This window comes from Sorex araneus, chromosome 2 (assembly GCF_027595985.1).
Source record: "Sorex araneus isolate mSorAra2 chromosome 2, mSorAra2.pri, whole genome shotgun sequence".
Lineage (NCBI taxonomy): Eukaryota > Metazoa > Chordata > Mammalia > Eulipotyphla > Soricidae > Sorex > Sorex araneus.
Genome location: NC_073303.1, coordinates 22,475,363 through 22,496,826, shown reverse-complemented (window position 1 = coordinate 22,496,826; position 21,464 = coordinate 22,475,363). Strand labels below are relative to the sequence as shown.

The window sequence follows — 21,464 nt, the reverse complement described above, 5'->3', positions numbered from 1 at the left end:
AAAAAAGAATACTGAAGGAAAACCAAACCTTAAGGCATTCCACACTTGCCCCAACCCATGGGCAGAAACAGCCAGAGCAAGAGCTTAGGTGGCTGGCGCTCAGCATTAAGTCTGAACCAAATGGCATTTTGCCTGCAAGGTCTCCCTGCTCAAAGCACAGTGCTCAGAGGCCTCTTCCAGCAGCCCACACCACCTGCTGACTTCATTGGAACAAATTCTCCACCCTGCATTGTATCTCGCATCTTCCAGGTGTCTCACCCCCAACTGGCCAGCCAGATGCCTAATGTCAGTCAAAACCTGTTATCCTGAAGGTTCTTGAGAAAGAACTAAAATTGTGTGAGAGAGAAAGAGTGTGTGCTTATGTGAGCGTATGTGTGAAAAGGCACTGTGAGTATGTGTGTGAGTGGGGGGGTGTGAAAGTATATGTGAGAAAGTGTGTGTGTGAATGTGTATGAGTGTGTGTGAATGTGTGAAAGTATGAGAGTGTGTGTGTGTGTGTGAGAGAGAGATAAATGTGTGTGTGTGAGAAATTGTGTACAGTGTGTGAAAGAGAGTCTGTGAGAGAATGTGTGTGAGAGAGCCTGTGAATGAGAGGGGGAGTGAGTGTGTGAGTGTGTGGTGTGTGTGTGTGTGTGTGTGTGTGTGTGTGTAGTTTGTGTAGAGAAGGGAAGGGAAGACAGAGAGACTGAGAGTTTGTCATTGAGCATTTGGTTCAGAGATGGGCAAGCCAGAAAAATCTAGAGGCCTGGCCGGCACTCTGGAGACGCATCTTATGCTGCTGATTCCATCTTCAACAGGAGGACAAAATCCTCACTGCCAGGAGCCCCGTCGTTTCCTGACTCCTTCCAGGACCTGAATGACCCTTGAGCACAGCGCCCGGGGCTTGTCACACGCCTCACAGGTCCTTGGCAGCATTTGCAAACCGGCAGGCGCAGATGCCCATAAACTCCACAGGCTCAGCCGTGTTACCTACTTTCCCATGACACCCTTCACAAACTCACACGCCCTAAACGTAAGACTATGAAGGGGGAGTGGGGAGGCGCCTCAAAGGGCTGCAGTACCTGTACCCCCCCCACACCCCGGCCCCCGGCAGGCTCTCCTCAGGAGGCCCAAACACTGAACCTTCGGCTCCATTGGCCAATGACATCAGGAATGGACCCCAGACCCTGTATGGGAGGCTCCCCCCGCCCCCAAATAATACTGATACAATGAAGCTGGCATTATTTGATCAACCCGGCCTATTTTATCCTTCTGCAATCATTGCAAAAATGGTTCAAAGCCAGTGTCTAGCTCATGAGGTGGATATAAAACCTGCATAATCAAGAAATGTCCGTTTTGAAAGGATGGGTGTTGGAACATTATCTGACTGAAACCCAATCATGAACAATTCTGTAAAATTAGAATTTAACTAAATAATTTGAAAGGAAGAAGGAAGGAGAAGAAAGAAGAAAGAAGAAGAAGGAAGAAGAAGACTGTCTTTGTAAAATCTTCCACAAAAATTAGCATTCTCATCGCCAGCACCTCTCTGGAGTGGGAACACCCACTCTCCATCCCTCCACCCCTCATGCCCCAGGCAGACCGCTCCCCAAGGTATTTGGGGATGTGTCCCCCATGTGATAAGGCCACTTCACAGTGGGAGTAGACACACTAGCCCGGGGTACATGTTTCATGTACCGCAGGGCTGAACCTGAGGGCTGTCCAGGAGCTGTTGCCAACAGGGCCCCTGCCCCGAGACGCACCCAGGAATAGGTGGAGGGGGGGTGCTCCTGGGACCGGCATAAGGACGGGCTGCCCCAGAATACTACCGTACAAGGTGAGACCTTTCACTTCTAGGTGCCGCCCTGCCTCCAGAGGGTGAACCTTCAACATGCTTGTGGCGGGGTCCAGGGAACCCTTCCGCAGCCGGAATCACACCTCCGTGAAGCCAGGACTGACTTATTAGCAAATTGAGCTTTTTTTTTTTCTTTTAAGGAGCTTGTTTTTTTTTAATTTTGATTTATTTATTTATTTATTTTTTAATTGAATCACCATGTGGAAAGTTACAAAGCTTTCAGGCTTAAGGCTCAGTTACACAATGCTCAAACAACCATCCCTTCACCAGTGCACATATTCCACCAAGAACCACAGTAAACCTCCCCCCCCAAGCAAATTGAGCTTCGGAAGCCTGCTCTAGGCCCACAAAACGAAGAGGACTTTTAACTGTGGTCTTCGAATCTAGCGGGAGTGAACCATCTCTTCTGAAAATATTAAAATCTTCCAAAGCAGCCCTTGGGGCAGGCTAAAGAACCCGTGTCACCGGGACAGGCCGAGGAACACTGATGCTAAGCAATCAGCGAGGCGAGCTACCGGCTGGACGTCACCGGACTCTCCTTTTCACAGTCACGCCCACTCTCGTATCTTTAATTCCAACGGATTGAGGAGAAACCAGAGTCTCTGGGGAACTTACCTTCGCCAGAGTCACATGCTTGCAACCTGCCAACCTTTCCGAGCTTCGGCCAGTTTTGTGATTCCGACTAGCTTAGAGAACGCCGCTCTCTGCCGGACCACACTGCCCGGACTCAAAGACACAGAAACAACTGCTTGTGTGTTGTCTTTCCTTCCCTCCTTTCTTCCTTCCATTCTTCCTTCTTTTCCCCCCTTCCTCCATCCCTCTCTTCCTTCCTTCTTTCCTTCCCTCACTCCCTCCCTTCCTCCCTTCCTTCCTTCCTTCCTCCCTTCCTTCCTTCCTTCCTTCCTTCCTTCCTTCCTTCCTTCCTTCCTTCCTTCCTTCCTTCCTTCCTTCCTCCCTCCCTTCCTTCCTCCTTTCCTTCTTTCTTCCCTTTCTTTTTGTTCTTGGGCCACATGCAGCTGTTCTCAGGGTTAGCACCTAGCACTGTGCTCAAGGATCACTCCCAGTGATCTCAGGGATACTGGGGGTCCACTGTGCTCAGTCACGTGCAAGGCAAGGGCCCTGTAGTCTGCACTGTTGTTCCGGCCCTGCTGTGTCTTTCTTTCTTGGTGAAACCCTGTACACCTGCCATTTGCTGCCGCTTTTGGGGGGTGGGGAGAAGGTGTGAATTCCCCGATATCAGGGATCAAGATGTCCAACTTCTCTACTTGGCTTCTTCTAGCTACAACCTAAACTGCAGTGGAACTGGATGTCTTCCAAGCCAGATCTCATCAATGAAATAATCATTCACCCACGCCGAATTTTGCCCAGATGAGTTGTGATTGGTGATGCTGGACTTATCCTAACAGGAACTAAGGAGAGTTCTTTGCTCGTGCCCCTAAGGCCCCTGGGGCTTCCTGAACTCTAGACCAAACTGATCGGCCAAAATCCTTCCCCTGTTTTCCAGTCCTGGGAGAGGAACGGACCGAGAAGGAGACACCGCTGGCAGGGCAGGGTCTGCTGGGAACTCTGAACAGTGACACTCGTGTCCCCACACACCATTTCCTGATCTGCCTCTAGATCGTTGCTCCTGCGGTAACGAGGACCCGAGGGGACCCTGTCTCAACCCCAACTTCCTCCTCACCCTCGCGCCCCTGTCCAGTCGCCCCTCCTCATCATTGAGCAACCGCCCACACGGTGAAGTAGAGCAGGAAGGGGCAGACTGCTCCACGGCCCCAGCTAATGACGCCAAACAAGTCGGGGCAAGATCAAAGCTCAGAGAAACCCTACAGCTCGTTGGACAGCCTTCCCCCGACCCACGGAGGACACCCCCAGGAAAGCTGCCACGAGGCTCTCCCCAAGCCAGAGCAAGAACCCTGCGATGCAATGGATGGGTTACACTGCACACAGAGGCAGCGGCATCCTCCCCTCGCCCCCTCTCCCCCGCCCCTGGCCAGATGAGGAAGGCCAGCCAGGCATGATTGCTCCAGGAGAAAGAGTTATCCCAGCTCTCACGGTGCCTCCTGAAATGTCTACACTGCCTGGAGAGAAAGTCTGGCGCTGGGGGCCCACCCCAGAGTCTGTTTGTACCAAGGGATGGTGTGGAAAGTCAGGGAGGCTCTGCGCCTCTCCCTGCAGCCAACAAACACCCTGCACTGACTGGCACATCCTGTTTATGATCACTGACTTTCCCTGGGTGCTCATCCATGCAGTGAAAACACACTCATCCGTCACTCGGCAAACACCGATAGTGCTCGGACTGTGAGTCAGTGCCTGACACCGTCTCCGGGAGATAAGGCCGGGCTGGAGAACAGACCATGGGCCTCCGGGAACACACGGTCTGGACGGGGAGAAAGAGCAAGTCCAGAACAAGTGACGCCGTGAGAGAGGATGAGAGGGGGGATGGCAGAGAGGTCACGCACGGGCAAGGTCTGGCTGGGACAGGAAGGGCCCAAAAAGCCTTCTGCTCTCTCCTCAGAGAATAGGAGAGCTGGAATTCAATGGGGTGAGAGGAGAAAGTGCCAGCAGAGAGAGGCAGGCTGTAAAGACAAAGTTGGGAATGGAATCTTGGGTCTGGGGACAGAAAAGAGGCCCAAGTGACCAGAGGGACATAAGCCCAGGGAGTGTGAGGCCATTAAAGAGGCATGTCTGTGGGGGTGGGGGAAATTCAAAATAATGGTGGTGGGAAGGGACAATGGTGGTGGGATTGGTGTTGGGATAGGGAGGGTAGTAAATCACTGTGAACAACTTTATAAAAATTAAATAAAATTGAAAACCTTTTTTTAAAAAAAAGACCCCAAATTCTAAAGAGAGTCCTCTGATGTTTAAGTATAATTTCAAGATAACATGACAGGCCAAATGTTTTAAAGACATTTTACCTCTTATAATGCTGTAACAGTTGAGTCTACCCATTCTCGGTCTTCAGCTAAACATAATGACACCACTTTGAAATATAACAATTTATTTATTTATTTCTTGCCATTTTTTTTGGGGGGAGGGAGCATTGCTCACACCCAGCAATGCTCAGGGGATACTCCTGGCTCTGCATTTAGAAATTACTCCTGGTGGTGCTTTGGGGGGACCATATGAGACGCCGGGGATTGAACCCGGGTCAGCCACATGCAAAGCAAACGTCCACCCCATTGGACTACCGCTCCGGCACAAACATAAAAAATGTTTATGTCAATTGTTTTTAAGCAAATAAAATAAAGATAGTATGGTGATTATGAAGGGGAAAAAAAGCACGTCTGGGTGCTGGGTGAGGAGGAGAAGGGAGGCTGAGGCCAGGCAGGGTCTTCCAGGCCAAACCTGTCACAGCGAGGGAGGGCTGGGGGGTGACCAAACACCACGGGAGCCCCTGAATGGCTCTGAGTCGGAAGGACACAGTCTCAGACCAGACCAGATGCGCAACAAGCATGGCCCAGCAGCATCGAAGCCCAGCGTGAGGGCGAGAGTGACCACCCCAGAGTGCGCAGGACACCAAGGCGAGACACGACCCTTGGCTGCGCTCAGAGACCCGGAGCCCAGCTGGAAGGAGGCCGCGGGCAGTCAGTCAGGCCTGGGGGACGTCCACGCTAGAAGAAATCATCTGCAAGTCCCCACCAGCGGCTCCCGGAGACAGTCCCACAGACCCAGACGTTTCCGGAAGAACACAGCTGGATTACTGGCGCAGGTCTGCATACCCCAAGGACACCAGCAACCAACACACTGAGTCTGGGGGTGCTGGTGAGAGAAGCTGTTTCAGTCTGACCAAGAAATACTATGTAAGTGAAACACAGGGCAACAGGCGCTCTTATGCTATTTTTTAATATATGTATGTGCATCAAGAGATTTTCAAGATTGAACTATGACTTGGTGAAACAATCTGCTGGGCGCATCATAAATTGTGTCCAGCGCACATTTTAGATACTGTTGCACATATATTTGCCAGAATACCTGGAAAAATCTTCAAAAGAAGACAGAAAGAGCAGGTCACCAGGACCGTCTGGTGGACAGCTGGAAGGCGGACAAGACACACACTCAGAGCATTTGAAAATTATACCATATTAATACAGGTATTAATATCTTTTTAACAACAGGTTCCGTGGTACTGGGACCACAGAAGGTGGGAGGTGGGCTTGAGGGAGGGGAGGGACTCTTGGAGGTACAAGAAATAGGGCTGAGGCTGGGCAGGCATCAGCCACAAACAGCACAGAAGGGGCTCCTGACAGGAAATCCTCATCACTGGCCGTGGAAGCACAAGGGCCATTCAAGTAAATCCCTAGTTGCTTGGTTTAGCTGGGATTCTAGAAGGTTCCAGCAGAACAGCAGATGGGGCTGGCTCCTCAGAGACCCATCACTGTTAAGAGGCTGCAGCATTTTCTAGAAGTGATGAAAATGAAAAGCCAGGACATGATCAGGTACTGAGCTGAAGGCAGTTCCAGCAGCAGTGGGGAAGGTGGGGGAAGGCAGGTGGGGCAGAGCAGTTGGAACCAAATTCAGAAACTAGATGGGGGAGGGGGCAGGGGAGGAAAGCCCAGCTCCTTCTATGGGGAGCAAAGAGGCCAGAGGGGGTAGCCACACGAGGGTGGAGGAAGCAGCAGCAACCACAGTGGAGCAACAGATCCAAGGGGAAGTCACAGGAAGAAATGATAACCTCGACAACCTCACTGGCTACCAGTATCCAAAAGAAGAACCTACAGCTAAGAAGCAAGTTTAGGGTATGAAAGAGAATAAAAGGGGCTCCGGAGAGGCAAAAGAGTGGGTTCAAACCTCCAGCTGTATGTCCTTGAGAAAGTCAATGATCCAGGGCTGGAGCAATAGTACAGTGGTGGCACTCACCCTGCACACATCCAACCCAGCTTCGATCCTCAGCAACCCCATATAGTCCACTGAGCCCTGCCAGGAGTGATTCCTGAGTGCAAAGCCAGGAGGAAGCCCTGAGCACCACCAGGTGTGGCCCAAAACAAGAGAGAAAGAGAGAGAGAGAGAGAGAGAGAGAGAGAGAGAGAGAGAATCAATAACCCATAATTCAGACTTCTACTTCTTCTACTTGCTGCTCCACAAGGCCAGGTGAGGTTTGCCTCCGACTGACATCACTGAACCCAATCCAGAGAGGGAGACAGAGTCTCCGCCACCCCCTTTCAGCAGGTTTCAGCAGCCTCCATGCCTGACTGTGCCATGTAAACAGGCCCACATCACAGCTCCTGAAATGTGCAGCCACATAAGTGGCCACACGACAAATCTCAGCAAATTACGTCCCGCTCACAGTTATTTCTTCCTGTCATTCAGAAAAGACAGGGAGAGAAGAGAGTAAGCCCAGCCTAGCCCTGCAACATCTTCGAGGAGGTCTGACTACGAAAATTCACCCCCGGCACAGCAAGAACACTAGAAAACCAGTGAAGAAAACACATAGAAGTCCACCGTGCTTAACTAGCAAAAACAATTATCATTGAAGACACAAACAACATAAGTAACTCCTCAGACAATGTCTTTGGTGGCATCATGATGAAGATGATCAGCGACCTTAAAGAAATGATGGCGCAGGTAGTCAGTAAAGCACTAGAAAGTGTGAGAGTCGAAATGAAAAAACTACTCAGTCAGAACCGAAGACTATGGCGGGAAATACAGAAAACTCAATAGAAGCTCTGAATAGAACAACAGAACCTGAGCAAAAGATCAAGGAGTTGTAAGATGACAAAGAGGAAACCACTAGGAAATAGCAGAAGGTGGAAAATCATCTGAAAAGTAATGACCAGCACACCAGAGAACTATGGAATGAGTTTAAGAGGAACAACAGAAGAACCATAGGGCTCCCTGAAGAACAGGGAGGCAAATGCGATAAAGGAACAATGGTTAAAGAAATCATCTCTAAGAACTTTCCAGAGTTGAGGCTTACAGGCACCATGATCCAAGAGGCCTGGGTGGTCCCAGCAAAAACAGACTCAACTACAAACACTCCAACACACTGTAGCACTGTAGCACTGTCATCCCATTGTTCATCGATTTGCTCGAGCGGGCACCAGGAACGTCTCCATTGTGAGACTTGTTGTTACTGTTTTTGGCATATTGAATATGCCACGGGGAGCTTGCCAGGCTCTGCTGTGCGGGCGGGATACCCTCTATAGCTTGCAGGGCTCTCTGAGAGGAATCGAACCCCCAGGTCGGCCGCGTGCAAGGCAAATGCCCTACTTGCTGTGCTATCGCTCCAGCCCCTCCAACACACAGTATACTCAAAATGACAAAATCCAAAGATAGAGACAGAATGCTGAAAGCAGCAGGAATAAAAAAAAAAGGAACTTACATACAAAGGGGTGCCCATAAGATAGACAGCGGATCTGTCAAATGAAACTTCATGAGCCAAAAGAATATGGCGGGAGATAGCACAAAAGCTCACCAAGAATACTCTATACAGTTAGATTATCAATCCAATTTGAAGAAACGATACAGAGCTTCAAGGACAGGCAACCGTTTAGGGAATTCATAGTCTGGAAATCAGTTTTGGAAGAAGAATCAAAAGAGCTTCTCTAAAGGACAGGATAAACTTCCCAACATGTGGCTCTGAGTATGGCACACATGAACAGTACATACGGCTGCTTTATACTGGATTAAGAATAGTATATTAACTTCTAGCTGGCTAAGGGATTTGGTACATTTTCAGTAATGAATTAGTGTCTTAGTTATCCTGGTTAAAATCGCCTAGCAATCAATCATCACAAATTGACTGTTATTGATTTATTTTCTGATAATTCCACTTGCCATTCCTGTGAGCATTGTTGGCACAAGTAACAGGAAATAAATTTGTTATATGCCTGACAAGGGGGCAGGATGAGGAGTGGAAGAAACCTGGGGACACTGGTGAAGGGAGCAGTTACTGGTGGTGGGATCACTGTTGGAACATTGTATGGCTGAAACAAATCTATCAGGAACAACTTTATAAAGCACAGTGTCTTAAAATTTCTCTTCAATCCACAATTCAGGGGCGTCTCTCAGGTTCTGTTGCCTAATCAAAAATGAACTGATATTTTAGAGGATGATTTTAATCTGGAAATGCTACGTTCCTCTGCCATGTTTCTTGGCACATTGTCGGTACTTAAACGTGGCAATCGGGGATCAGAAAACAGGGCAGCAGTTAGATTCCTGGATTCAATTCCTGGCACTACAAGGTCCCCCAAGCACTTCTGAGTGTGATGCTGGAGACCGTTGGCACTTCCAGGGTGGCCCAGAGATCTCTGGTACTCTAGGGCCCGATCAGCAGCTCATCTACAGACCCTGGCATTGAATCATTGGCCCAGTTGGCCCAGAACTGCCAGTGGGACCCCCAGCCTTTCTGGGCACCACTTGGGAGTTCAGGATTTCACAGATACTTTTAGGAATTAAAAGAGATGTGAGGGGCTGGAGCAATAGCACATCGGGTAGGGCGTTTGCCTTGCACTCGGCCGACCCGGGTTCGATTCCCAGCATCCCATATGGTCCCCTGAGCATCGCCAGGGGTAATTCCTGAGTGCAGAGCCAGGAGTAACCCCTGTGCATCACCGGGTGTGATTCAAAAAGCAAAAAAAAAAAAAAAAGAGATGTGTATGATTCCATTGATTCCAGGCTCCCTTCCTCTCTGGAGCCTAGATTGTACCCTCACCTTGACAGGCTTGTGCCAAGTGACAAGCATGAACGATCTATCACCAACGCCAATTAAGCTCATTAAACCTCAGGTCTTTGCTAACCTAACGATGACTAACCAGGACTAATTAGGATCGACTTATTTCAATTCCAGCAAATATTAGTATCTATGGACCACAAAGGCCAGAGCAGCCCCAAAACTGTTTGAGGTTTGTCACTTCCTGTGTTGTATGTGTTAAGCCACTAACTGTGACAGGGAAGTTAACCAAGCTGCCCATCCTGCCAAGTCCTCCCCAGACCCACAGGGGAGAATGCCAGGCCCGGATGTCCCCGGAAGATGAAGTTCAGTAAGAGATCAAATTAAAAGAGATCAAAACGGCTGGATGCCATGTCTAAATCCAATGTCTCCACAGTGTCTATACACAAAGATTTCCCCCAAATTATCTAGACGGTATAAAAAGCCCAACACTTCCATGCAAAAGGACAAAAACCCTATTTCTCCATCATGCTTATTAAAATGAGTCTCTCTGATGCCTTTCTTCTGGTTTTCAAAGTGATAATTCAAGTGAGTCTTTTTTTGCTTATCTTGTTTTGGGGTGACATGCAATTGTGCTCAGGACTTACTCCTGGCTCTGCACGGAGTGATTCCTGAGTGTTCAAGGGGTCAGGGGTTGAACCAGGATCAGTGACATGCCAGGTATGTGCTTCAACCCCCGTACCATCTCTCTGTCCTGGCGATCATATGAGGGGAGGTGGGGAATGAAGGAATCTTTGAAGAATGAGAACTGAGGTATCCAAAACACGTATCACTTGACTCCCCTCTCTGGAAGTCAGGTTTTCCTAATATTTTCATGGCTAATACAATGGAGAAAAAAAGGTCAGAAAACTGGAACATTCCTGCATTGCCAGATTAGAAGGAATCAGCCCATGTCACTGAGCAATTAGAGTGCGTGGATCAAGGGTCCACCTTTTTTTTTTTTTTAAAATCTTGTGTCTCATGAGCCCTCCAGGAGAGACGGTGCCCTGCTTCGTACAGGGCTCCAAGATGAGGTGGTTGGATACTGGGTGTGTACTGGGTATATGGAGATTCACAGAGTAAGCAGAAGTTAGCTACGCAACACCATGTGAGATCAAAACAAACAAAAAACAATTATTGGGTAGCACGCAATTACATTCTATCCAAGGCCCAGGAAACCCAGGCCATAAAAATCAGAAAGCTTAATCAAATGAACTCCTCGGGCATCCTACCTGATGGTCCATCCAAGAGCAGAACAGTTTGATATTTAACCCCTCATTTTCCTAAGGAGAAAGAAGTCCACATCTGGACCGAGGAGCCCTTGATAGGCTGAAAGTGTATGTACGCTTTCACCCACTCTACATGCTGCTTTTCGAAATGCAACACTCTGCAAGATTGCACCCATCGCGCTTGGTTTGGGAATGCTGTACCTAGCTAAGGTTCTGTTCAGTAAGCGAGGTCCTTCCCATCCTCCCCTAACGCATCTCTAAGGTCCTGTTCAGTAAGCGTGATCTACTTCCTCACCAATAAAAGGACCTTGTGGAGGTTAAGGAGTGCGCACACTTCCTGGGATTGTTTTGGCGGAGGGTGGGGGGAGTGTGAGAGCAGCTGATGGGCAAAACACGTGGTCCTTCTTCCTCTGAGCATGGCCGGGAGGCCGAGACTCTGCTCTGAGGTCCTTCCCACCGCCTGGGTGAGATGAGGGGGAACAGGATGGATGGTGAGCGACGGTGATTTCACCCCTAACCTGCTTGTCAACACCACCACACCCGGAAAAATATGCTGGAAAGGAATGAAGGAGGGGAGTGCACCGCCTGCTACCCAAGTGAAATTGGCAGGGCTGGGCATTTTTCCCACACAAAGCCTTTGCGCCTCTGCGCCCATCCGCTAAAAAGAAAAAGAAACAAATCCAAGAGCCAGGGCTCCAAATCTGCGCACCACACTCCCGGCCTGGAAAGATCCATCTCTCTGGTTGAACCAAAGCAGTCCCGATGATGCCCTGACCCCCCCCCCCTACAAGACACCCCCATAGTTCCAGCCACCCATTCCCGGACCAGCCAGATGTAATCGTCGCAGCTGACCCTCTGACAGAACCGATCAGCAGAAGCAAACTCCCCTGGCGGGCCGGCACCTCGACAGCGTGTCTGGGCTCCGGGAAAACCCGGGACACGTGCGAGCGAGCGAGCGCGCGGGGGCCCCTTTATTCGGCGTTGCGGGGCGCGCACTCGGCCTCTCGCCGGCGCGCACGCACGCTCGCCCTCCCGCGCGCCGCACACCCCACTGGGGACCTGCTTTTCTCCCGGCTAGACCGCAGCGTGCCCGGATCCGCCCGGTTTCGCTCGGCGGAGCACCCGCCCCCCGACGCATCTCCTCCCGGCCCCCGCGCCGCACGCGTGGGGGGGAAGCGCTGCGGGCAGGCGGTGCGTGCGGGGAGGCCGGAGCGAAGCGGCAGGGATGGGGGAGGCGAAAAACAGAGGCTGCTCCGAGTGGGATGTGGGATGTGGGGGTCCCTCGGGGTGATGGAGGGAGGAGGAGGAGGGGCAGGGGGTAAGCGTCTGGGACCAGAAAGGGCCCCCCTGGGAAGGCGGGGAGGGGAGGGGGCCACTCACCCAAGGTTTTGACCGCGATCTGCCGCGTGAGGGGCGGCGGCAGGTTGATGCACACCAAGTCCACGTCCTGGTGCAGCAGCACCTCGTCGATGCGGCTGGTGTAGAAGGGGACGCTCATCTCCTTGGCCAGCTCCTCGGCTTCCTCCGGCGTGCGGCCCCACAGAGCCTTCACGGTGAACCCCTCGTCTTTCAGCAGCGGGATGATGACTCGGGCCGTGAGGCTGGTGCCGAACACGCCCACCCCGGGGAGCATGGCTGCGCGGAGCCCCCGGCGGCGGCGGCGGCGGCGGCTCGGGCCGGCGACACGCGCGCACACGCCCCTCTCCCGGCCCGGCTCGCCGGGGAGCCGCGGGGCCGCGGCGCGGTGGCGGCTACTGCGGCGTCCGCCACGCGGGGCTCCCGCCCTTCCCCGAGGCGGCGGCAGCGGCGGCGGCGACGGGGACCCCGGCGGGCGGCCCCAGGCCCCGCAGCCCCGCGGAGCCCCGACTCAAGCGGTGCCCCCGCTGCGGCGGCGCCCGCTGGCTCCGTGCGCCCGGCCGCCGCGGCCGCTCCATAGCCGGCGCATCCCCGCGCCCGCGCCGCGGCGTTTCCGCAGCCCGCGCGGGGAGCCCGCACGCGCCCCCGCGGCGCCCCGTCCGCGCCCGGGTCCCCCGGCCCTCCGCGCGCCCCGGGAAGCCGCCGCCGCCGCCGCCGGCCGCGCCGAGGCTCCGCCGCGCCGGGCTGCTCACGCCGCTGCCAGGTCCGCGGGCGGCGCGGCGCCGGCTCGGGCTCCGGGTCTCCCGCGGGGCCGAGGGCGGAGTTGGGGAGTTTGGCTGTCAGCGGCCCCAGGGTTCCTGCACCGCCCCCGCCGCTGCGCCGCGCGCCATTGGCCGCCGCGCCCGGCCCCCGCCCCCGCCCGCCCGGCCCGCGGTGCGCGCTGCGCCGCGGCCCCGGGAAGCCGCCGGCTCCTCCCCGGCCCCGCCTCGCTCCCGCCGGCCCCGCGCCCGCTGCCTTTTCTTTGCCCTCCGCCACCCTTGGCGTTCTCCTCGCTTCTTCTGATTATTTTATTTTTATTATTATTATTATTATTATTATTTAATTTCCCATCCAAGCCCCGCCCCGGGCCAGCAAATAAATCTAGCCGCGGCCCGCCGGACGCGCGGTCTCGAACCCGCGGCGGGGAAATGCCAAGCTCGGTGCCAAGAGCGTGGCCTCCGTGCAGGGACCCTCCCCGGGCGAGGGAAGCTGGCGCTTGCCGCCCTGGCACGAGCTCCCCCCGCCGCCCCCCGCCCCCCCGCCCCGAGATGCCTGCTGACCCTCCCATTTAAAAGCGGATGGCACTGAGTCCGCCCGGGAGGGTAAGGTGACCCGCACACGGTCCTACCGCAGGTAAGTGACGTCGTTCCCGGGATTTGGAAGGCAAGTGCCCCGGGTCTTGGGCGAATGAAACGGGATTCTGGCTCCTGCGCCAGCCTGCTCCGCACTGACCGCCTCTGACCCAGACGTCCTCGTGCCCGGCCGTCACAGCCCGGCCGGGTCCCCAGTGGGGCTCCTGCAAAGGCGCGTCTGCGTCTGGGCTTTGCAGGAGGGGGTCTTGCCTGGCCCGAGTCCACACCCGCCTCCAGCAGCGATTCTTTTTGCCAGGACCTCCCGTCTGTGCCCCTGACCCCCCTTCCCCCCCCCCCACCTGCCTGCTCTACCCCTGCCCCAGGTCCTTCCCAAGCCCAGCTTGTTGGCTTTCCTCGCTGCGGCCGAGTGTGGGTTAAGATGCTTAGGGCACATGTGCCAAGTACACGCTCCCCGCGCGCCTTTTGGTGGGAGACCCGCGCTCGAGGTCTCTGGGGAGCCCTAGATTTCTATGCTGTCTCTGTCTTGTCTTCAGCACTCAGTTTAGACTGGCACCGGGTGACTTCGACCGCTCACTGGAAAACGTGACGCCTGCCAGTGTCGGGCAACGTGTAACCTCTCCTGGCACCGAGACCGGCGCGAGGAGCGAGCTGGAAACCAAAAAAGCTTTATGTGTGGCAACGCTGGGTGGAGGCGACCTGGGGCACTGGAGGAAAAGCGCCGGGACACAGCGTGCTGGGGTGCCAGCCAGCGGCAGGGAGGGTCCAGACTGAAGGGCAAATTGCCACAGTAAGTGGGAGGGGTTTTTTTTCCCCCTTTTGTTTTCTAGGCCACACCCGGAGGTGCTTTTGTTTTCCCCACCCAGTTGCTGGGGTCACTCCCAGCTGTGTTCAGGGACCAAGCAGTGCCCTGGCCAGAACCCAGCCCTGAGAGGCGTCTTCCGAGCACAGTTTTGGTCTGCACTGAGGCAGGAACCGGCAGTACCGGCCACGATGTTGCTTAAGCAGCATCTGCCTGGGCCAGCGAGGCTGGTTCTGGGTGGGAGATAGCTGGGTCCCAGGAGGAGGTAGAACTTCACCCTGGGTTGGAAAGCAGCATACTCCACCCCAGCATCTGGGGATGGCCCCCAGCCCCCTGCCATTTGCCAAGCTGTGGGACCCACGCAAATTACTTCTTTTTCTGGTTCTAACTATCTGTCAACTTGGGGCATCCAGGGGATTGAACAAGCTCTTTGTGATAAAAGCCTTAGACTACAGTTGGACACATAGTCAACATGACATCCATGTTAAATTTAAAAACAAAACAACAACAACAACAAACAATCTGTCGATGGCCAACTTTTCTGGATAGGAGAGACACTGTATAAATGCGGCAATATTGAGTCAGTAAGAAGGAACTCCTTTTGGTACAGCAGGTAGGGTGTTTGCCTTGCACTCGACCCACCCGGATTCGATTCCCAGCATCCCATGTGGTCCTCTAAGCACCGCCAGGAGTAATTCCTGAGTGCAAAGCCAGGAGTAATCCCTATGTGTCGCCAGGTGTGACCCAAAAAGTCAAATAATAATAATAATAACAATAATAATAATAAATTAATAAAATTTTTTAAAAGAGGAGAAAAGGAACTCCTTTTGTCTTTTAAACTCTACTTCTGACTTCAGCATAAAGAAAAAATGAATTTTTTCAGTCTACATCATATTAAAAGGAAACGACCCATTTGGGTTCTCTCTGGGAATGTGTAAGACAAACCTTATCCCCATTTCATAGAAGAAAAGAAAAAAAAATGAAATCGAAGCAGAAATTCAGATGTAATGATCTGAACCAGAACTCCTCATTCCTAGACCTCCCCCAAACTACCTGTCTCCAAAACTGTCTCCCACCATCAGCCTGATCTCAACAAATGGCAGCACCCCCAAAAAAACACACAGCAGTTTGGCCGAAGGGCTGGGAGCTGCCCGGGTTCTAGGCTGTGTGCTCTGAGGCCAAGCTAGCAAACCCCGTTAGTTCTGCTCCCAGATGCATCCTGGTCCAGCCAGGACTCACATCTTTACTCCCTGGCCCCAGCAAGTAGCCTCCTCCCTGTCCTCCTGCCCCCATCCTTGCTCCCAGAGTCCATCTTCCACACCTCGGCTGACCTCTGCCACGATAAGTCAGGTCACATCGCTCCGGGCACTCAGCCTCCTGGTGACTAAACCCCGAAGTTGCCAGGCTGGCTTGCCAGGGTCTCCCTGGCCTCGGCCCTACTCTTGCACATCTCATGGCTAATGCTCCTGCTCCGTGCCCTGCATTCTCACTCAGTTTCTGAGCACTGCAGGCTGGGTCCGTACTGCTTCCGGGCTTCCATATCGTCCCTTCCCTTTCCCAGCCCCTTGCAGCTTCTTCATTCACTTTACTCGCCCTGTGGTGCCCTCCTCAGATTGGCTGCCTGGACTGACACCTTGTCACGTGTCATCCCTCTACCTGCCTGTATTTCTCATGTGAGCGCTCCCCGCCTGCCTCATGGCCTATTTTGTGTCTGTTTCTCACCGCATTGTGTTCGTTTCTCTTTCGCATCAACAGATGAGAAACTCCCAGGCATCAGAGGTGTGTGTCTGTTCTCTGCGAATCCCGAGTCTAAAGTTGTACCTGCTCCTTGCTCGCTGTCCCTTCGTCGATGAGGGCTTGCAAGTTCTTCTAATAGCCATGTGTGACTATGGTAAGCGTATGATTATTATTTACAAGGTCTTTAGAACTTATGCCAAATGCCATGCACAAGAATTGCTTTGGCCTTGAGAGAGCCTCACTGAGCCCTTGCCATTGGGTCTCTATGCAGGGGGCACAGGGACGTGGATTGACAATGGCACTAATATATGGCTTGTGCCAGCATAGGGAGCTTTGAAATCAGATGTGCAGGGAGAGGAGTGAGCTATGCCCGTAACTCTCCATTGGAGGCCATGTGGCCTCAAGATATTCCAAGGGGGCTACAAGTGAAAATCACATCAGTGGTGGTAGAAGGAGGAGGATTATGGCATAAGATGAGGGATTCAGCTGGTTGGACTGGAGGGCAGGCGCAGAAAGGAAACAAAGGCAGAAGGAGGCCATAGTGAGAAAAATGGTGAGAGGGCCAGACAGGTGGGTGGTACAGTGGGTAGTGCACTTGCTTTGCCTGTGCCTGTCCTGGGTTCGATCCCCGAACTCTGTATTGTCCTTGGGAGTTATCCCTGAGCACAGAACCAGGAGTAAGCCCTAAGCACATTTGGATATGGTCTAAATGCCCCCCACATGCAAAAAAAAAATCACTTAGACATATTACAGAAACTTCAAAAACTAAGATGAAATCTCCTAATCCTTTATTTTCTACATAGTCACTGCAAATATTTTTATTTCATGTTTCCAGCTTTGGAAATAGGTTCTGAACATAAAAAGAGGTTTTGCTATTCAGGTTGTTCTTGTTAACACGAGGTACAAACAGGTCTTGGTTATTTTTAGGTACATCTCCATACATACTGAATAGTCTTATTATCAATCTTAAGATTGGTGGCATAAAATACAATTTCCTTTGTAAAGCTTGAATTATTATGAGTAGCAATGGGGGGTCCTAAATCAGTGTTTCCGGACAGCTGCAATGTGTACATTGCTGAACTGTATTTTGAATTTGTTCTCGTTAGTCATTTTTAGAGGGGTAGGTAGGAAAGCTCCACAAGTGGCCAAAGAGAATTAGAGAAACTGGAGAGTTGGTCTATAAAACTGAGCTTACCCGAGGTGGAGTGTGGACTGGGGGGATCCATGAGACTTTGGTGGCAGGAAGGGGGCACTCTGGGGGTGGGCAAGGTGTTGGAAGGATTCGTGTATGGAACTATCATTAACAGTCTGGTAAATCACCTCTAATACAAAGAAGAAAAATAAAAAAATTTTTATGACACATATTTTGAACTTGTTTTCATTTATAATTTTAATTCAAGGTGGGGAGGGTGTCCCCAAGTAGTACTCAGGCTTGCCCGGGAACAGATAACTGGTTAAAGAAACTTTGGTATCCAGCAGGAAAACCTAGGTATGCGGGAACCCATGACTGAGATCTCCAAGCCTGCTCCGATCAGGACTGGGCCTCCTCCCCCCCCCAGCTCCCCAGTTTTCCAGTAGCTTGGCAGTCACAACCACAAACTGCGCCCGGCGCCATGTAATCTCATCAATGGCCAAGACCCAGAGACTATAAACTAAAGCTCCCAGAAGAGAGCTCTCCCTCACTTACTTATCAAAAGTATCACACATTTGTTTGGTTTCTAACATACTTGCTTGTATTCTCTTATATTCAGGCTCAAATGGCTCCAGAATGAAATACAACAACCCTCACACACTTACTCTCTTATTGTGGTGGGAAGGTGCTCCATGGGGGGATGGGTGTTTGAATATTATTTGTAATGAACTATTGTGAACTACTTTTATGAAAATAAAATATATACAAAATTTTTAAAACAAAAAAATTTGGCATATCTCTACAACAGAATACTATGCAGCTGTTGGAAAAGATAAAATCATGAAATTTGCATATAAGTGGATGGACATGGAGAGTATCATGCTAAGTGAAATGAGTCAGAAAGAGAAGAATAGATATAGAATGACTGTACTCATTTGTGGAATCTAAAGTAACTTAATGGGAGACTAACACCTCAGGATACTAGAGATAAGGGCCAGGAGGAGAATTGCTCCACAGCTTGGAAGCCAGTCTCATGTGCAATGGGGGAAAAGCAGTTGGGATAGAGAAAGGACCACTAAGTAAATGATGGTTGGAGGGATGGCTCAGGATGGGAGATGCATGCTAAAAGCAAAATGATGGTCAAGCATGATGGTCACTTAGTACCTGTATTGCAAACCATTTGCAAACCATATCACCCAAAAGGAGAGAGAGAGAGAGAATAAGAGGGAATGTGCCTGTCACAGAGGTGGGGAGGGGGGCAGGGAGGGGGAAGAGGTGGCGGATGGGACACTGGGAACATTGGTGGCAGCGAACGGGCATTGGTGGAGGAATGGGTACTTGAACATTGTTTTGTTTTATTTTGGCTTTTTTGGCTTTTGGGGTCACACCCGGCGATGCACAGGGGTTACTCCTGGCTCTGCACTCAGGAGTTAACCCTGGCGGTGCTCAGGGGACCATATGGGTTGCTGGGAATTGAACCTGTGCAAGACAAACACCCTACCTGCTGTACTGTTGCTCCAGCCCCGGGTTCTTGAACATTGCATGACTGAAACATAGTCTCGCAAGTTTGTAAGTCTGTAACTGTATCTCACAGTGATTCATTAAAACAAATTTGGTTTAAAAAAGTAGTACTCAGGCTGCCCCTGGTCCCTCCCAGGGATCCTCGCCGGCAGTGCTCAGGCCTGAGAATGTGGTGCTGCTCATGTCCTGTGGTGCCAGGGACCCCGGGGCCACCACACTAGCTCGGGGACCTCCGGGTCATGCCCCATGATGCTCATGAGGCCCATTGGTGCTGGGGGTTTGAACATGGTGGGCCGCGTGGTCCTATCCTCCAAACTGTGTCTCCGTGGCCTCTCAGCAATTGCCCTTCGAGGTCCAGCTCACCACTGTTCTTTGGGGGAGTTTCTGTCGCTCATAATAGTAGCCAGGTGCCTAAGCACTTCCAGGGCATTCACTCACATCAGCACAGTCATTCCCTTTATTACGAAGAACAAAACTGCAGCAGAAGTTCAGGGGTATACAGGGACACGAGTTTATAACCCCACACGGTGGTCACCCCAGTACCACCGGCTGTGGTCTTGGAGGCCTCTGATTATGGCCAAGCTGGCCAGGTGGTCCCCAGCATGGCAGAACCTGGCACCTCAACTCAAACCATCTGGTCCAAGGGGTGGAGTTTCACTGGGACGGGCTCCGCCAGCCCCCGGAAACACCCCCCCCCCCCCAAATTAAGTACTGAGGGCCAGGGAAATAGTTCAAGTGGTGGAGCGCATGGCTGGCACGTGCAAGGCCCTGAGTTTGCTCCCGACATGTAGCTCACCAGGAACCCCTGGCAGTGACATTAGTGTCTCCCAAACACCACTGGTGTGCCCCTGGGGGCCTCCAGCACTGCCAGCTGGAGCACTGATGATGACGCAGGTCGAACTTGCCCAGGAATGACCCACAGAGCTCCCAACAGCTGCCTGGTGTAGCTCCTATTAAAAAAAAAAAAAAAAAAAAAAGGCCAAGGGAGCACCCAGAAATGAAGTCACTTGCCTAAGGGGAGCCCTGAGGACATCGTGGTGTCGAAGAAACCTGCTGTCCTGGATCTTCTGTCCAGATCACCACCCGCCTTGCCCCTGGCCATAGGGCACTGGCCGGTAGAAAATGCAGAACACTCCCCTTTCTCCTCTCCTAAACAAGGTCAGCCCAGGCCCCGGGGAGGAGTCCCCAGAGCTGGGCAGTGAGCCAAGAGACCCGCTGTGCTCGTGATGGGGTGGGCAGGCCAGTGCGTCTCTCACCTAGGCCCACCGGCAGCTCCCTGGGTCCTGTCACACTGCATATTTCCGTGCATCGGTGTGAGAGCTGCTCAAAGCCAGAGCTGACCCACTCAAATCCCCCTACCCCACCCCGCCTCCCCCGAGTCCCTCTGTGCTGACACAGCGTCACCCCAACAGCATGACCCAGGTGCTCTGCACCAATGTAATCACCTACTCTTGGCTCTGCAGCAACTCTGGGCATCTCCTGCCTCAGGACACTTGCACTTCCTGCTCCCTCTCTGGACAGGACACTCCTCAGTCTTCCTGTTCCCAGGAAGACTGAGCTTGATCCCAGACTTTTGTTCCCTGACACCTGTCTCCTGTTCCCTCCCTCATCTCTTCCCCACCTCCTGGGGCCACTCTCCAGCGCCCTCAGTTTTGCTCTCTTTACAGCACTTATAGAATCTTCTCCGGGTTTCTCCCTTGGCCGCTACCTGTTTTTTGTCCGACTGGACTCCATCCTGTTCAAGGTCAGGGGGGGTTGATCCCAGTTAATGCTCTTCCTCTGCATCTTAAAAACGGGTGGGGCCTCACTCAGAAACTATAGATCTTCGTTGAATGAATAAATAAACACACGGGCATTAGAACATTTCCCAACATTATGTAATAGTGGCGGAAGGGAAGGCTTATGGCATAATTTATGTTTAAAAGGCCAAGGCAGGGGTCAGAGAAAGAGTGAAGCAATTAGGTGCCTGCAAGGTTAACCAAGGGCCGGTCCCCAGCACGATGGGACCCTCCTAGTACAGCTGGCTGAGACCCAAAACCCGGGCACAGCCGGGGTGCCCTGGGAAATACCCAACAGCTCAGGGTCCGAGCAGTGCCACATCCTTGGACCTTCACAGTGACTTACCTGCATGGGGGCTGAGAATCGGGAAGAGGCCTCCTGAGCAGTAATTAGGAGGTTATCTCCCCCAAAAGCCAAAGCAAGAATTGTATGCATGTAATACAGTTGCACTTTTTACTTTTGATTTTTCTTTATTTATTATTATTATTTTTTTTGCTTTATGGGTCACACCTGGCAATGCACAGGGGTTACTCCTGGCTCTACACTCAGGAATCACCCCTGGTGGTGCTCAGAGGACCATATGGGATGCTGGGAATCAAACCCAGGTCAGCCGTGTGCAAGGCAAACGTCCTACCCGCTGTACTATTGCTCCAGCCCCTACTTTTGGCTTTTTGTATAGTGATACATAATAGGGCCAGAGAAAGTACAATGAGTAAGGCACTAGCCTTGCAAGCAGGAAGTACAAACTGGGTTCAATCTAACACACTATATATGGCCTCCTGAGCACCACTCGATGAGTAGAAAGCCAGGAATAAATCCTGAGCACTGTGGGGGGATGGTCCAAACCATATTATGTATGTATATGTAGGTATATACATATGTATGTCATTTTAAGTGTGCAATTCCATGACATTAAGTAGATTCCTATTGTGCATATCACTATATTTTAAGAAGAATTCCCAGACACTATTTTCTATATAAACAACATGGAGATTCCTTAACTAAAAATACCACTCTGGGATGAAATATTTATACGGAAAAATTGAAAAACATTAATTCATAAGAAGTATTCTTCCCTGA

General features: G+C 51.9%; 1 protein-coding gene and 1 long non-coding RNA gene across 9 annotated transcripts in view; one reads left to right on the top strand and one right to left on the bottom strand.

Moving 5' to 3' along the window:
- GFOD1 (glucose-fructose oxidoreductase domain containing 1) overlaps positions 1-12,696 on the bottom strand; it is a 112,046-nt gene extending 99,350 nt beyond the window's left edge. The window contains exon 1 of the mRNA XM_004619971.2: positions 12,089-12,696. Coding sequence (XP_004620028.1) covers positions 12,089-12,341 — 253 coding nt within the window. The 5' untranslated portion in view covers positions 12,342-12,696. The remainder of the gene's footprint in view (positions 1-12,088) is intronic.
- A 328-nt stretch (positions 12,697-13,024) lies between these two features.
- The window catches only part of LOC129402120 (uncharacterized), a 59,177-nt gene continuing 50,737 nt past the window's right edge, over positions 13,025-21,464 (top strand). For 5 of the 8 annotated variants that reach the window (XR_008628551.1, XR_008628552.1, XR_008628554.1 and 2 more), the window contains exons 1-3: positions 13,025-13,456; positions 13,950-14,203; positions 15,971-16,106. This is a non-coding gene — a long non-coding RNA (uncharacterized LOC129402120). The other 3 variants (XR_008628556.1, XR_008628555.1, XR_008628553.1) reach the window with 3 other exon arrangements.